The 17,244-nt window shown below is 41.8% G+C and overlaps 1 protein-coding gene across 2 annotated transcripts in view; it reads right to left on the reverse strand.

Moving 5' to 3' along the window:
- Nucleotides 1-17,244, reverse strand: part of LOC126408965 (cadherin-6-like) — a 331,509-nt gene that overhangs the window by 17,919 nt on the left and 296,346 nt on the right. The window contains exons 10-11 of one of the 2 annotated variants that reach the window (XM_050074787.1): nucleotides 13,097-13,214; nucleotides 7,728-7,979 (exon numbers count right to left, since the gene is read on the reverse strand). In XM_050074787.1, coding sequence (XP_049930744.1) covers nucleotides 7,728-7,979; nucleotides 13,097-13,214 — 370 coding nt within the window. Of the gene's footprint in view, nucleotides 1-7,727; nucleotides 7,980-10,982; nucleotides 11,430-13,096; nucleotides 13,215-17,244 lie in introns of those variants that run through there. The other variant, XM_050074788.1, reaches the window with a different exon arrangement.

A 17,244-nucleotide genomic window follows, 5' to 3' on the forward strand; every position in this document is an offset into this window, starting at 1 on the left:
TTCCTTATCCGCTGCAAGGGTCATAAGGACAGAGGGATGTCGTATGCTGTAAAGCCCTGTGAGGCAAATTGTGATTTGTGATATTGGGCTTTATAAATAAAATTGATTGATTGATTGATTGAGATTACAAACTACAAACCTCAAGCTGTCACACCTCAAGGCCATCACCGACCCTCTCCTGGACCCCCTGCAGTTCGCCTACAGAATCAGCAGGTCTGTAGACAACGCTGTCAACATGGCCCTCCACTTCACCCTCCAGCATATGGACTTCCCGGGAACCTACGCCAGGATCCTGTTTGTGGACTTCAGCTCTGCTTTCAATACAATCATCCCGGCCCTGTTACAGGACAAGCTCTCCCAGCTGAGTGTGCCTCACTCCACCTGCAGGTGGATCACTGACTTCCTGTCTGACAGGAGGCAGCACGTGAAGCTGGGGAGACATGCTTCTGACACCCGGACTATCAACACTGGATCCCCCCAAGGCTGTGTTCTTTCTCCTCTGCTCTTCTCCCTGTACACCAACAGCTGCACCTCCAGTCATCAGTCCGTCAAGCTCCTGAAGTTTGCGGACGACACCACCCTCAATGGACTCATTTCTGACGGGGATGAGTCTGCCTACCGGTGGGAGATTGACCAGCTGGTGACCTGGTTCAGGCTGAACAACCTGGAGCTCAACGCTTTCAAGACAGTCGAGATGGTTGTAGACTTCAGGAAGAACCCAGCCCCGCCCACCCCCATCACCCTGTATGACTCCCCAGTCGACACTGTGGAGTCATTCGGCTTCCTGGGGACCACCATCACCCAGGACCTCAAGTGGGAGCTGAACATCAGCTCCCTTATAAAGAAAGCACATCAGAGGATGTACTTCCTGCGGCAGCTGAAGAAGTTCAACCTGCCAAAGACAGTGATGGTGCACTTCTACTCTGCCATCATTGAGTCCATCCTCACCTCCTCCATCACCATCTGGTACACTGCTGCCACTGCCAAGGACAAAAGCAGACAGCAGCGTATCATTTGCTCCGCCGAGAAGGTGATTGGCTGCAATCTGCCCTCCCTCCAGGACCTGTACGCCTCCAGGACTCTGAGGCGTGCAGGAAAGATTGTGGCTGATCCCTCCCACCCTGGACACAAACTCTTTCAGACTCTCCCTTCTGGCAGGAGGCTGCGGTCCATCAGGACCAAAACTTCGCGTCACAAAAACAGTTTCTTTCCATCTGCAGCTGGCCGCATCAACAAGACCAGAGACCTACTCTGCCCCCCACCCCCCCTGTAACACACAGTCAGGCATCTCTTCATCATCTTGGTCATTCACCTGTCATACACTACATTCTGTTGATTTTGCACATCTGTACTTTGCACAACTGTTATTTGCACACAACCCTATTCATGTTTACAGTGTACATATTTTTTCTACTTTTTATATTCTATTATTATTGTTATTTGCATTCAGATTTTATATTTAATTGTTTATAGTATTTCCTTTTTATACGTATGCTTCTAATTACTCTATATTTTTTATATATTTTATATTCTTCGTTATGCACCAATACACCAAGCCAAAATCCTTGGAAAACCTACTTGGCAATTAAACCGATTCTGATTCTGATTCTGATTCTGACAAACAAAAACAATTTGGGTAATATTGTTACTGGTAGCAGTAGTTTTCTATAGTCTGGCTAACCTGGGGATTTGTTTATAACCAGTCTGATTGTATGACTGCTCGTGTTTCTTGAATTGTCAGATTTTTTTTCTCAAAGATGTCACCAGATTCCCAAATCTAAGCATTAAGCTGAGTACTATCTTATGAGTACAGATAGGGCTGCACAGGCCTGTTACAGGCAGACAGAAAGGACAGCAGCCTTTGATTTCAGAGAGGGCTCAGCCATAAATAATCATGCAGAACATTTGATTGGCTAAGCACATGCAGGCCAGTTTGAATTTAAATCAAGTCAGAGCACAGTGGATACAAGAGAGAGCAGAGGCGGAGTTAAGGTCAGGGAACGGAAATAACCGATAATGCATACACAGTAGCACTGCAAATCACATCATGAAATGTCTGCAAAGGAGCAGGAGAGTGTGAGCTGTGCTGTGAATGAGAGTATATGAGATTCTGAGAGAAAGAGTTAAGGTAGATAGAGAAATACTAAAGGAGGAAGATTTGTACAGATAAAGCAGGCAGTTACTGCACAGTATGTATGGGGTAGAGAAAGCCAAAGATGTCTAGTGGAAGACAGATGATCAGAGGCAGAGAGGACCAGCAAGAAAATGATGTAATGGTAAAGGTGATAAATACATGCCTATCAGTACTACTAAAATACTACAGCTTCAGGCTGTCTTTTTTTTTTTTTAAATAAATGTTGATCTTAAATAGAAACCAGAACTAGCTTCACCATTTGCTCTTCATTTTTAGTTGAGATGCATGTCTGAATATATTTCCTGTCTTTGTATGAGTTATACTTACATGATCACACATTTCCTTAGAGACATTGTTCTTTGATCATGATTACACCTAAAATGTATTTTCTATTGTGAGAACATAAGTTGAAAAGTTTGTATATTTTTGTGCACAGTTACAAAAATACAGCAACTTAAAACGATGGGAATGGTGGACCTGTCTGCAATCTTTGCTGTAATTTCTCTGTAGTGATCATTCCAGTTGAGAGCACTTAAAGAACCATTGTAGCTGAACATGTGCAGCACTTCACAAAGTAGTTTGCCCCAAGTTCATTTTGGAACTGCTGGTTATTATATATCTACATCTGTTTCTTTAAATCAAAACTTCCATTTTGGAACTGTCGATGGAGATCATATTAGTAATAATAAACCCCAGTTTTGGGGGGTGGGCTGACACCCACATGTCAGTGTGGTGATCTTGTCAATTTGTATCATACCTTATTACACATGATCATATTGTACAGTGTTGTATTGCATCAAGTCGTATCGTATTGAATTATATGCTGTAGTGTTGTGTCATATTCTAAGGTATCATATTGTAGCATATTGTATTGAATTACACTATTGTATCGAGTTGAATTGTATGTATATCTCATTAAATTGGGTGCTGTAGTGTATCATATTGAATATTATATCACATCATGTTGTATCAGCATAGGCCTTTCCTTTGTTATTCTGTTACTAGGGCAGCTACAGCATTACTAAACACTCCAAAAGAAAATACAAAGCGACCCATTTAGAATGTTTATGTTGTCAAATTTGACACGATCTAGTGTATTGTACTGTGATATACTGTATCAAAATGTTGTATTGAATGATAAAGTAACCTACGGTAGCGTATTGTATCACATTGTTGTATAGTACAGTATACTACAATATATTGTATTGCTGTGTTGTATTGTATAGTATTGAATACTATGATATTGTTTTGTGTCACAGTGTGACATGATACTGTATCCTCTGGTACTGTATTTTATCACAGTATTGTATTGCATAGTATTGTATACTATGGTGTTATATTTTATCACAGTGTTGTATACTGCTAGGGCTGCAGCTATCGATTCTTTTAGTAATCAAGTATTCTATCAATTATTCTGGCTATTAATCGAGTAATCAGAAAAGAAATACTGCGTGTTTTCATTAAATTACTTTAGCTTTATTTAGGGCAATGATAATATATAAAAGAGAAAATAATAAAAGTGAGAGAGATAAGCAACACATTTGTTTACTCTTGACAATTGAACATTTTTATTGCTTTCATTGCTAAAACATTTGTCTGCAGTGTGCACTTTAACAGTTGTGACAGATCAAATGATGAATCTGCTGTCTGTAAACTCAGCTGCTTGCTCATTTGAACATGGTGGAACCCTCTGCATAAAGCTGTCCAAAGTATGACTCTGCCACTTAAGAATATACTTAATTTTTAAAATATATTCAGTACCTGGCCTTCATAAATATAATACTTTAAGTTCCTGTGACTGGCTAGTGTAGACTCATTCACTGTGGTCAAGGGGTGCCTTCCACCTGCTGACCCTACTTACTGCTATCCAAGTTAATATGTCTGCTCTACTCGTTTTGTGCATTTAGGCTCCAATACACACTGACTTTTTCCTTTCCTTTCTAACTTGTAATGATCCCACACTCCTGGCAATTTCTGTCATTTTCTTAAGCGTGTCTCCTCTTTTTTTCTCTGGCTCTTTTCTTGTACCTTTTCCTCCATTGTTTTGCAATCTGTGCTTCACATCCATTTAACAGCAGCGTAGGCTATCAACAGCAAAAGTAACATGAGCACGTCGTGCAACAGAAATAACCATCCATGCGAAACACAACCATGCTTTATTACAGATGCATCACTATGTACCTATCTGCCTGTATGTATCTTCACTTAACACATATAATGAGAATTTATGATACTGTATAGACTATTATAGCATTTTATGAGTCCTTATTACAGTTGATTGCTGATGTGTGTATAGGTGAGTATAGATATTCATAATGCATTATAAGCCCCATCAGTCAACCTCTAGTTTATAACTAGTCAAAAGCATCCATAAGACACTTATCATTTATTAATGTATCTATAATGCTGATATAATGCATCAGTAAGCATTATGTGAGTGTATTAGTGTAGTCATAAAGCATTATAAATGCATTATGCCTTTGTAGTTGCTATGGATGTTTTGACACTCAATATGTTGGTGTTCAGGTTTGCTGTCTGTAAAATATTCTAAAATGGGTGTAAAACATTGTTGATAACTAATCACTAAAGTATGCTGATCATTCAATATAATGCAAAACAAAACAAAACAAAACATAATGTGGGGCAGCGTTTAGTATGATATCATTCCACAGACTTTCTCTCAGCACCCCCAATTTCTAGTGTTTCCCTGGTGTGCGTCCACTAAGTCTGCAATGACTGCACTTTCAGAAGCATAAATATGTATTCATTTTCCCAGCAGCCCACTGGACTGTGACCACTGCATGAATAAGCGGATAAGTGGGGGTGTGGTGGCAGATCAGATGCATTCATTTCCATGTGAAGTTTGATTCTGACGAGCAGCAGCAGAGTGGAGCTCTGAACCAACATTGTTTTCCATAGAACAAAATGAGAAAGCACATCGTCAAACAACTTGTGTGTACAATGCTGTACAAATGGAAGTACTGCATTAGGGAGATAGAGGTGTGATCATTATACATGCTACATGTTGTATGCACCTACATTTCATTTCATTTCCGTCACAATACATTTCCTGCCATTAAGGCCCGAGGAGGACGGGGCCCAACAGTCCCTAGCACTAAAAATGTGGGGAACCTATTGCTTTTGTAGGGATTATTATTTTGCTGCACAATTGCATTTTTGAGGGGCTTGGGGCTCGAAACTCACAGAATTGGCACACACCCTTCAGAACTGGAGAAATTAAACAGTTCTGCAGTGATGGGGCTGTGGTCAGTATGGGGTAATATGCATGCTTTACCATGACACAGAAAGCTGTTGTAACCTAACTTCACTTAATCCAGTCTACCCCAAATTTTACAAACTGCATAAGACTCCAGGCCTGAAGACATCTACATGCCCATACTGAGTCATAGCACCACCTATTGACAACAGGAAGTCAACCTTTTGTGTTATAGATCATACAATTTACATGAAATTTACAAGATGTGGTCTGCACATGATATGCAAATAACATTAAGTATGATTAGTGTTTTCTCTAGCACCACATAGCGGACATGGGGAATGATACAAAATTTGCAATATGCATCTCTGACACCTCACACTCTGCACAGTGTCCGATGGATGGTCACAAAAATCTACAACCACTTCAACTGTCTCCCCACCCGTACCCTTGACGTGCATGCAGCTGCTTTAGAATTTCAGTGTCTTTATAAATGTTCATTGTTCCTTTAACATTTTTAAAAATCAGCCTATCACTATATTCTTTTCTGTAAAATGACACCTAAAAATTGATGCTGGACATTGTGATTTTGTTTTGTAGCATTGTGTATTACCTTATGTACATTATGTATAGTGTACCAGCTGGTGAGTAGCTCTCTCTGTGTAGAGGGGGGCAGGACTTTAATGGCTGCAGAGCAGAAAAACCTTGACTTTTGTCTGTCTGATTTATGGATCTGAATAGAAAAAATACTGCTGATTTGGACCAGTTATCACTTCACAACAAAGGCTCAGCTCTGCAGTTCTTCAAACATATGGCTTGGGCTTGAATTTCTCACCAAGAAGTACCATTTTAAATTATATTTGTGGACATCTCACAAACTACGTAAAAGCAGACTGTGATAGATACTTTGCGTTTGGAGAGGATCAGACATATTCTCAATGACAAAAAATTGTGGCAGCCACTACTTTTGCATTTGAAAAGGAACAGACAGATAAAATTGAGCTGTGTGGATTAGTGGACTTAAACAGCATTCCTAAGGAAGGAAGGAAGGAAGGAAGGAAAATATGCTTGTGAAGCTCAAGTGTGTTTTATTTGTAATTTTTTTTATTTAGAATTGCTTATTTTATTATTCCATGTATGGTGTATGCATGCTTTTGAAAGCTTGTGTTAAGATTCTGTTGTCTTTGTATTTAATCTGTATTTTGCAATGTCTTTTCATATATTTTGCATTTCGCATAGATATTTTAAGCTATGAAAAAAAAACCCAACTAGAATAACTGCTTCGCGGTTACCTCCGCGAACCCGTCAAGTTGCAATTGCAGTATAATCCATATCTGTGAAAACAGACAGCACAGTTACAAGGTGGACACCCAAGATTAGTGTCACCAATTCACCTTTGGCCTCCATTTTCTAATTAGTTTATTAGAATTAGTCCAAGTGGACGTTTGTGTCAAATTTTAAGATATCTGGAGATATCACATTCATGAGAATGAGACAGATGCAAGGTCACATTGATCTTGACCTTTGGCCACCAGAATCTATCCAGTTCATCATTAAGTCCAAATGAATGTTTGGACGGACAGACAACCCGGAAAACATAATGTCTCCGGCTACGGCTTTCACTGGCCACGGCTATCGCTGGTGTGGAGGCATAAAATCAGCATGATATTACACTGCTATATGTTACTGGCATTTACTAAAGCCATGAAGGCACACATACCAGCTTTGGTTTTATTTTTAGCTGTGGCTCATAAAAGGGGATTTTTTTTTCTTTCAAAAAATATTCAAAATGGCATAAAGATTTGACATAATACCATCATCACATCATTTTTTTTCTGAGACAACTGTGCAGTCCCTATCTGCTGAGGAAGATGCAAATCAGATCTGAATCAATCTGATACACCTCATCAGAATCTGTACTGATACTGTCTTTGTTAAGCAAATCAGTCATGACATAACCACTCCACAGTTTGATGATAAAAGTTAGGGCATATGTATCATTTAATTCATTCATTCAGTCATAGCAGGTTGCCATTTCTGACCTCATGTTAAAATTAATTTTTGATTAAATTGATTCCAGTGTGATCCATACAGGGAGGCATAAACATTTAATTTTGTAAATAGAGAGCACTGGTGAAAGCATTGGTGCGCTGTACTGGTAGATACCATGAGTACAGGTGTATGAATCAGATTCAGAAGAGATAGAGTTGTTGCATCTCTAGAGGATAACCGCAACATGACTGACAGCTCCAGAAAATTGACTGAATGGATATTTCTACATTTTTTAACATAAATCTATGTTATTTCAACATCATATTACCATACAAAAACAGCCCTGTAGAGTGTGTATTACATACTGTATTTTTCTGTACTCACTCAGCAGTATGATGGCACACAGGAGGATGGCGATGAGAGCTCCAGTGCTGAGACCAGGAGAGCTGCTCAGAGCCTCAGCGTTGCACAGCTCCATGTTGCCTTCACGGTCACAGGTGCACACCCTCACAGTGAGAGTGCCGGTGCTGCTCTGCATGGGATAGTCGCCGTCAGTAATCACCACGGGAACCAGGTAGACGCTCTGGTGAAGGAGGCTGTAGCTGGCTCGACGTGTCAGGATGCCAGCAGTGTTATCTGAGAAGGAGAAAGTATCATTGTAGCACGCATGCAGTGCACAGTGTGTCTGACACTTTGTCAAACAGCAGCGTGTGAATAAAAAACACTTTATTACCAGGTTGGAAAGAAAAATGTGGGTTGTACAAGTCAGAAGTCATTTGTTGTATCTCACTAAGGAGACAAAGCATGGGGACTAATCTGTTCTACATCTTCAGGCAAAGCAACTGTGAGGCAAGGCTGGGTGACACAAAATCTATCTATACTTTTCTCAGTACAAATAGTTTTACAATATCAAAACTAAAAACTGCTTGACAACAGGCAACCACTACCAATTACACTGCAGGAAAAAAAAGTTATTTCTTAATAATGATGAGTAAAAGGGTCACCTTCAAATCTCAGATTAAATACTTTCAAATCTTGTTTCAAATTACAACCCCAGTCAAGAGTTAAGTCTGTAGTTATGGTTCTATGAATACTGGGTTACTACCAGAGACCATATGTAATACCTTGCCACTGACAGTTGTGATTGGGAAGAATGAAGTAGTCTCCACACCCTCATTAATTGATTTCTCTTTTTACATGGCATGATGGAGGGATGTGACCCACATTGGACTAAACAGGATTTTCTCCCTTACTTTCAATTAGAAAAAAGGCCATTGCAATGGGCACTACAGAGTGACTATAAATATAATTTCTTGATTTAAAAAAAAAAGTCTATTTCATTACTTTAGGAACAAACAGCCCACACGTAAATGTGGAGTGTCTGTCAGATAGACAGCGCAATTTAAGATGATCATCGTAATTGAACCAGATTATGAGCTTTATGGCTACAAACATATGAAGTTATGATAGTAATACTGACAAGATTTTAGTTATTTATTCAAAAAATATTGTGTTGTAGCTCTTAGTCATTTATTCACCCTGAATCTTCTACGAGAGAATCAAAAGATTAAAGGAGTAATTCAACGTTTAGGAAATACATTTGGTCACTTTTTTGCAGAGACCTAGATGAGACGATTGATGCCGCTCTTGTGTCTGTCTACTGAACATGAAACTACAGCCAACAGCCCTCCAGCTTAGCTCCGAATAAAGACTGGCTTTGTCAAAATGTAACCGGCTGTTTCTAAAGGCCCTGACACACCAAGCCAACAGTCAGCCATTGATCATTGTCGGACCACCTCGTCTTTGAGGTGTGTCCCGCACTGTTAGTTTTCAGTTGATTCAGCTTGTGAAATTGGCGTTGAGACAGCGGAGCTAATCACTGACGAAATCACTTGCTTGGTTAGTGACTTCCAGTGTCAGACAGCGTTGAAAAAGGTCTGTTCTTTTTTCCTAAACCCAACCATGTGTCCATGTTGACTAAATGTAACCACGTGCATTTGTTGTTGTTACAGAAAAAAAAACAAATGTCAATTTGCAGTGTTGTACTGACTTAGTGCACTTATTTTGAAAGAGACTGTATGCAAACTGTTCATTTTCTGTGAGAACAGAAGACAGAAAACAGCTTGTTAACGTCAGCTTGCCTTGGCGTCAGCTAATGGGGATCCTATTTTAATAAACAGTAAACAATAAACATGGCATCCAAGATGGCAAGATGGCGCTATAGGAGGCGGCAGCCTCTCCAGTTGCTCTACAGCACCAAGTTGTTTATTCCTTTTTTTTCCCTTTATATGCCATGGATATTTCTAACTTTCAAACACTACCGGGAGCCAGTCATCTTGTTTATTCAAGAGAGGAATTACTGGGCTTAAAGACAACAGCACAAGACGGAATACAACACCATATACCAGCAGAACTGAGGAGGAGATACAGAGGCTACAAGGCAGGCGCTAAGCTAAAGGCTAAGCTAGCGGACAATCGGAGGCGTTTTAAACCATCGATCCCCAATATAATAATGGGGAATGTTAGCTCACTGCTAAACAAGTTCGACGAGCTATCTGCACTGAACAACCAGCGGATTTACCGAGAGAGCAACTTGTACATCTTCACAGAGACGTGGCTAACCCACTGCAGTGAGAGCTGACAGAGATGCAAACGCTTGTGGAAAACTCAGAGGTGGAGGGCTCATCATATATATTAACAGCTGCTGGTGTAGCCCAGGACATGTCACTGTGAAAAAGGTCTTATGTTGTGGATTTGGAACTGCTAGCTATTAGCCTACGGCCATATTACTTGCCAAGGGAGCTCAGTCACATGATCGTACTCTGTGTTTACATCCCTGCAAGCACCGATGTAGCCACTGCCTGTGAGAAGATCCACACAGTGACAGCAAGGCTGCAGACACAGCACCCTGAGGCGTTCATTATCATCTCTGGGGATTACAATCATGCTACCGTTGACTCCACTTTGGCTGCCTTCCACCAGGCTGTGGACTGTCCCACGAGGAACAACAAGACAATTGATCTACTGTATACCAATGTGAAGGATGCATACAGAGCCTCCCCCCACTTGGGAAGTCTAATCATAACCTGGTCCACCTACAGCCACAGTACACTCCCTTGGTACAAAGGCAGTCTACTACAACACGCTCTATCAGGAGGTGGTGGCCTGAAGTGGAGGACGCCCTGAGAGACTGCTTTGAAGCCACGGACTGGGATGTGCTGCTGAAATCACTTGGTGAGGACATAGAGGGGCAGACACACTGTCTGATGGATTATTTAAATTTCTGTTTGGACGTGGTCACCCCTGCTAAGACTGTATGCTGTTACTCGAACAATAAACCCTGGGTGACTCAAGAGGTCAAAGCTGTCTGTAACCCAGGTTACCAGGCCTTATTAACAGTCCAGTCCACCAGTTAATTAATTAGACCAATAAATTAATAAATTCATATTTTTTTTTCATGTGACAGATAAATGACAATCTTGCATAAAATGAATAAATAGGATTTATGGTTAAAAATCGTAAATATGTTAATAAATAGATTAAAAAGATCAACACACACAAGTTCATTTATCTGTTTTAAAAGGAGTATTTTATTTCATTTCAAGTGTGGCGAAAGTGCCTTTCTCAAAGTGTAAAAGATTCAGGTGATATGAGGAGTTCACGTGATAGTGTAACCAATCAGACGCCACCAGGGCATACATGCCTGGGTGCTTCCGTTTTTTCTCTCTCTGCCGGATCGTCTCCGTGGCAGCGGTGTGCTAGCCTCCTGCTGCAGACTATGCCGATTTTTGTCTGAGAGAGCCAGATATTCCAAGTCTAAGTCACTTTTATCGTCAGAGCAGAGAGCGGAGCCTTTCCCTTTTTGCCAGGGGTAGATGAGCGGACCATGTGTTTTGCAACAGAAGCTGAGGAGAACCGGAACCTGGACTGATGAGAGCCGTGTATTGTGCCCTGTGCCCGGAGTGTGTGTGTGTATGTGAACTGTGAGCCTCTGGCCGGGTCTTTTCTTTTTCTTTTCCTTTCCCTTGTATGGATTCCTGTGTGGATCCGCGAGACATCTTCTTCTACTGGGGATTCTTCCTGTGTCTGTAGAGGTAGAACAGGACCTCAGTGGTCGTGGCGAGCCAACCCAAAAGACAGAGACTGGGATTTATACAGAGACTGTGATTTATTTTAAAAAAGACTGATTTATTGAGAACTGTGGTTGATGTCTCATGTCTGAAGAGCTGAAAAGTTAAAATTGTTTTTTTATTTATTTTTCTACAACTTCATTTTCATTCAGTACAATACAACACACTAAAAAAACTTACCTTTGACGTGTGTGAGGTTCTTTACTCAGTCACTCAATGCATTTTGCTAATGCACCCTTTCTCCTGTAGCGATCTAAACTTCTGACTACTGGTCCACAAGGTAATTGATGCACTGATGAAATAAATATCTGTATCTCCCAGTCTTTTACCATTAGCAGTTAGAGCTGAGGCAGGTTACATGTCCTTAACAGGAAGAAGGTGGCTTTCAGGAGCAAGGACAGGGCGGCAATAAAATCAGCACAGCGGGAGATGAAAAAATGTCTGAAGGAGGCAAAGGACATCTACAGGAGGAGGGTGGAAAAGAAGCTGAGTGAGAGTCGCATGAGAGAGGTCTGGAATAGTATTAGTACCATCACAGGCCACAGGACAAAGTGAAGTGAAGTGGCACAGTGAGGGTCCTTTTTCTGGACTTCTCAAGTGCCTTTAACACCATCCAGCCCCTTGTGCTCCAGGACAAACTGATGAGGATGCAAGTGGACCCCTGCCTGGTGTCCTGGATCTCTGACTACCTAATTGATAGACCACAGTATGTCAGGCTGAAGGACATCACGTCTGATACTGTGGTCAGCAGCACAGGAGCACCTCAGGGGACAGTGCTGGCCCCTCTTCTCTTCACCCTGTACACCTCAGACTTCTGCTACAGCTTGGAGTTGTGTCACATCCAGACGTTCGCCGATGACACAGCCATCATGGGGTGTATTAGGGATGATAGAGAGGATTAGAGAGTACAGGAGTCTGGTAAATGACTTTGTTGCCTGGAGTCAAAAGAACCATCTGCAGCTCAACACCTCAAAAGACTAAAGAGCTGCTCCCCAGGAGCAAAACTAACAGACTCAAAGACTCCTTCGTCCCTCGAGCCATCAAACTGTACAACTCTGCGGGAGGGGGAGGGGTAGCAGGAGGAGAGGGGATGGGGAAGATGGGGAAGATATTACCTTTTTATTATTATATTTATATTATATTCTTATACTTGAACTTGCTTTTTATATTTGAATCTGTGTGCTTTTACTGTACTAATGGTGCTGTGCCCCTGCTGGAACCTCAATTTCCCTGAGGTAAACCTCCCAAGGGATTAATAAAGTACTATCTTATCTTATCTTAAGAATGTCAACAACCAACACACGCAGGGTACCTTGCACGTCATATCTTGACATTAAAAGTCCATGACCAATCATCGATATGTGATGAGGCTGAAGTGAGAATGTGTTGTACCACTCTGACACAAGGGACGTGAGGCGTGTCAGCTTTTGTCACTGTTAGTTCTTTAATGTTGGTTTGGTGTGTCAGGGCCGTTAGTCAATTGACTTAACGGGTGACAACAAGACTCCAGGAGGCCACCTGCACAAACAAGCCCCTGTTCCATGTCAATTATATCATTCATTTTAGGCACTTATATCAAAAGGCAGTAATCAGTGAGCATGTATCTGGTCATGTGTTGCCTACCTCCATTGTCTCGGACAGTGAAGTTGCTGCGGTGGGTCCCCTCAGGAGCCAGGCTGAAGAAAAACTTGTGTCCCGTTGACGGCTCATCAGCATCGATGGCACTCACTGTCTGGATCCGCTGTCAGAGACACCAACAGCCGTTAACATTAACATACCAGTATAGATAAGTGAACTGAGAGCAGTCAATAGCCCCTTTTACACTGCCAGATTTTCCACGAATGTTGGGCCGATTTGCCGGCCAGGTGCGAGCGTTTATACACAGAGGCGAAAAGGCGAGTTGATCCGAGGCGCCCAATTTTCCGCCTCGTAGGGTTGTCATATTGGCGGAACCCTTTCAGTTTTAACAGACTGAGGCGGCCTTCCGCAACGGGAGGGGCTGTTGATGATGCCACACGTGCAAGCCACTCGCAGTGGATAAACAGGAAATAGCTGATAGCAGGAATTAGCGAGCAGCTAGTAGCAAGAGGGAAACACATACCTAACAGACACCGTAAAGATGAGCAACTGAGGAGACAAGGAATGGTGCGCCCTCCTTGCCCTCGCAAACGAAGAGGCCATTAACCGTCAGATGACGGGTACAGTAAAGAACGGGCTGATTTGCGAGAGACTCGCCGCCTGACTAGCGCCACCTGACTAGCCGCGGCTTCCTTCCCATGTCACTGTTTACATCACACGCTGAGCTACACGTTTTATTACTTGCTCATGCCCCCCATTGCCCCGAAAAAGGCACATTCTGTATAAACAAAAGTAGGTAGGCAGCAATTTTCCGCCCTCCCTGATTTTGTTTTTATACTGCCAATGCTGAAAAAAGACTGATTGGGCTTTCCTGGAAATTTGCACAACTCCCTCCGACTCGCAGGGTTAAAGGTTCCGTTCACAGTGACAGTACACACTGCTGTCCTTGCTGTCTATGCTGTAAAGCTGCCAACAGAACAGCTTGGATATTATCAGCATCACTGGTGTCTGTGCTCAATAAGCCATCAATATCTATCCAAATATTAAATATTACACTGAAATAGGACAAAAACGTAGCAGCGGGTTTTATTATATCATGCACAACAACCAACTCAATGACTGCTGCCTCACTTGTCATGCTGTTGCTAATCAACATTTTTCTCTTTCCTGTTGTTGTATGTAACATACAAAATTATCTACTGGAGGTTGTTATGTTACCACATAAAAGCCATTTTATTATTACTATTCTGATTTCTTTGCTATCCTTCAGTAGTTCACATACAGTATTTGTGTTAAAATGGGACTAAATAGCCTGCCTCCGGTGGAGCTTTGAGGAGTGAGACAGCAACACATGAAACCAATGTATTTGGGCAGAACAATTAGTGTTTGGATTGTACTGAGTGTATTGGTTGACAGTGGAGGAGTGGATTATGCTACAGTAGGGGTTTGCTTTAAGAATTTTCTTTGGGTGTTTTGATACTTTTTCCCCGCTGTGTAAACTTGTCACCACTGGGATCCATTGTAGCTGACTGAATTCAAGCTGAGCACAGCTGCTGTTCTCTGTGAAGAAGCACAATACAAACTTCTTAAAGCTAGCTTTCAAGTCTACAGGGGGCGAAAGCTTCATACTCCAAACATAGACTTTGGGTGGGGAATGGTGAGTAACAGTGACATCAGCGGTTGTGACATCAAATTCTAGATTGCAGGGCTCACTCACTCACCCCTCCCGTCGGGTAAGTGACGGTGGCCTTGTAGGACAGAAAGCCTTGCGCAGACAGAGATGGCATCATCCACGAGTTTTTCAAGTTTTTCAGGAGTAGACCTATCTAGCAATGGGGTGAATATTTATTGAGGAATTTAAACCATGTTACGATATTGTAGTGACCCTGCAGTAAATGTTCTGTTTTAATGTCAATGTTCTGTGAGTTAATGGCATGTTTGGGATTGAATGAGTATAAGTAGGGGGGCGAGGTGCGAGTGTGACGGGGATGAGAGCTGTGTGAGTGCACGTGCTGGTGTGTGTATGAGCGAGCTGGAGGAGAGAGCAGGAGTGCACAGTTGGAGTTACAGCTAATTTCTTGTTTGTTGGTTGTTTTGGTGTAGTTACGGCCAACAGTAGCCTGTACTGTTCAGTAATAAACGGTGGTTTGCCGAATAACTGCGTCATCTTTTCCACATGTCCTGGCGGATGTTTTATCTCTAATTGTTTTGGTAACACAAGCAAACATTAGCACAGTAATGCTAAAATAACACGTTTTATGTGATAGTCACGGCACAGTGCGGCAAATATAGGTTGGTACAATTATAATATATGCGTCTCCAGAGTGTTCTTCCACAGGAGTTTTTTCCACCTGGAATAAGCAACGCCGATATTCACTCGCGTTTTGTCCCGTCCTCGCTTATCTGATCTTTTTCTTTTATTTGGTGGCGTGGTTTCCCCTCTTATGGAGCAAAACATCTGTGTGGTCCTCCATTTAAAGTGCGTCAGAATCATAAAAGTACAAAGCAGGTTCACGCAGAAGCGCCCCAGATTGAGCTTCACCTTCTCTGTCTCCAGTGACGGCAAGTTCTAGATAAACCCATCTCAAGGCAATTGAATCGAACGCAACTGGTATGGTTTGTCTTAGAAGACGTTTCACCTCTTATCCAAGAGGCTTCATCAGTTCATGCTTGTGTGACTAGGCTGGAACTAGTCTCACAAACTGGTGTGGAAGCACCCAGGTATTTAACCTCTGGGGAGGTCTTCACAAGGCCAATGATGTCACTGGTTCGTTAGTGCTCCAATGGTGACAGCATTTTTTGTTGGACATTGAAAAACAAATAATAAATAACAAATCATTTTTCCATTTTATTGTTTTTCGTTCTTAATTGAAATTCAAATGAACAAATGGTACATGGACCGTGTAACAATAGAGCCAATTCATAGTTCCTGCATCCACGTGTCTGCGAGGGTCAGCTTTGGTCCCCATGACGTAAATTTCATCAAGCACCCATGTCCACAAGGGTATGCATAACCCCTATGCGGACATCTGTGGGCAGCCCATTTTTGTGACCGTGCAGAATGTGTGCCAACTGCACGTTCTCCAAACTCTTGATACACACTCCAGTCCAGTCCAAAACACTGCGGTCAAGCCAGCCACAGCAGCCACACCTTGTTGAAGTTAGTTTTAACGTGGAATTCAATATTCACTCTGGACCCAGCAGCATCTTCTTTCTATCAGCTTCAATAGATGTTGGCAGTACGAAGACAGTAAGCTTTCCTTCCAGCCCCCCCATTTACTGCTGGGTGCTGAGGCAGACCCTCAGTTCTACTATGAATGGAGCCACGTGAGTGTCTGCATGACTGCAGCTGTCCACACACGTTCAATGCAGAAAATATATCTGAGCCATTTTGATTCTGACTTGTCATTTTGGCGTGATTCCCACATGTTGTATTTTAACGAACTAGTCCTAGGGATTTCATCCAATCGACTTCAAATTTTTTACAGATCATCCAGAGACCATGCTGATCAAAAGTTATTCAAAGCTTTTCTCTATATCAAGGGTCGTGGCCGCTATGGCACCTCCCTCGCCACCAAATACATTTGGCTTCTTGATGGCTTCAGCGACCTCATATCCTCATGAAAATTAATACACAGGTCAAGAATGGCGAGCTCTTACATCTGATAGGGGCGTCGCCCATGAGGGGGGCAAAATGCCTCTATAGCGCCCCCTTGAAATTTTCAAAAACCCCTCCCCATAGGGATGTTTTTGGAGAAGGAAGATGAAACGTCACACCACATCAGGGTTAACTTACTCTGAGTTTTCACATAACCATTTCATTGATGTTTGCTGCTGGCCCCCCGAGGTGGCGCGGGAGAGCGAGGGCCCGATCACAGCTGCTTGCAGCTTTAATTATTATTATCTTCTTTTTTTTCTTTTTTCTTTTTTTTACCATTTTACCACCTGTTGTCGCTAAATGGCATCATACCTAAATTTATATCTATTCTATGTGCAAAAGACAAATTAACAATCTCTTAATTTCGCATCAGCTTTAAAGCAAAAGCACATATACAATTAATTTTTTTATATAATTGTAATATATTCAGACATCAAGGGGATATACATACATATATATATATATATATATATATATATATATATACATGGCGCACGTGTTTAAATTAACAGTCCCTTTATTCCAAAAGTCATAA

The sequence above is a fragment of the Epinephelus moara genome, chromosome 21, assembly GCF_006386435.1.
Source record: "Epinephelus moara isolate mb chromosome 21, YSFRI_EMoa_1.0, whole genome shotgun sequence".
NCBI lineage: Eukaryota > Metazoa > Chordata > Actinopteri > Perciformes > Serranidae > Epinephelus > Epinephelus moara.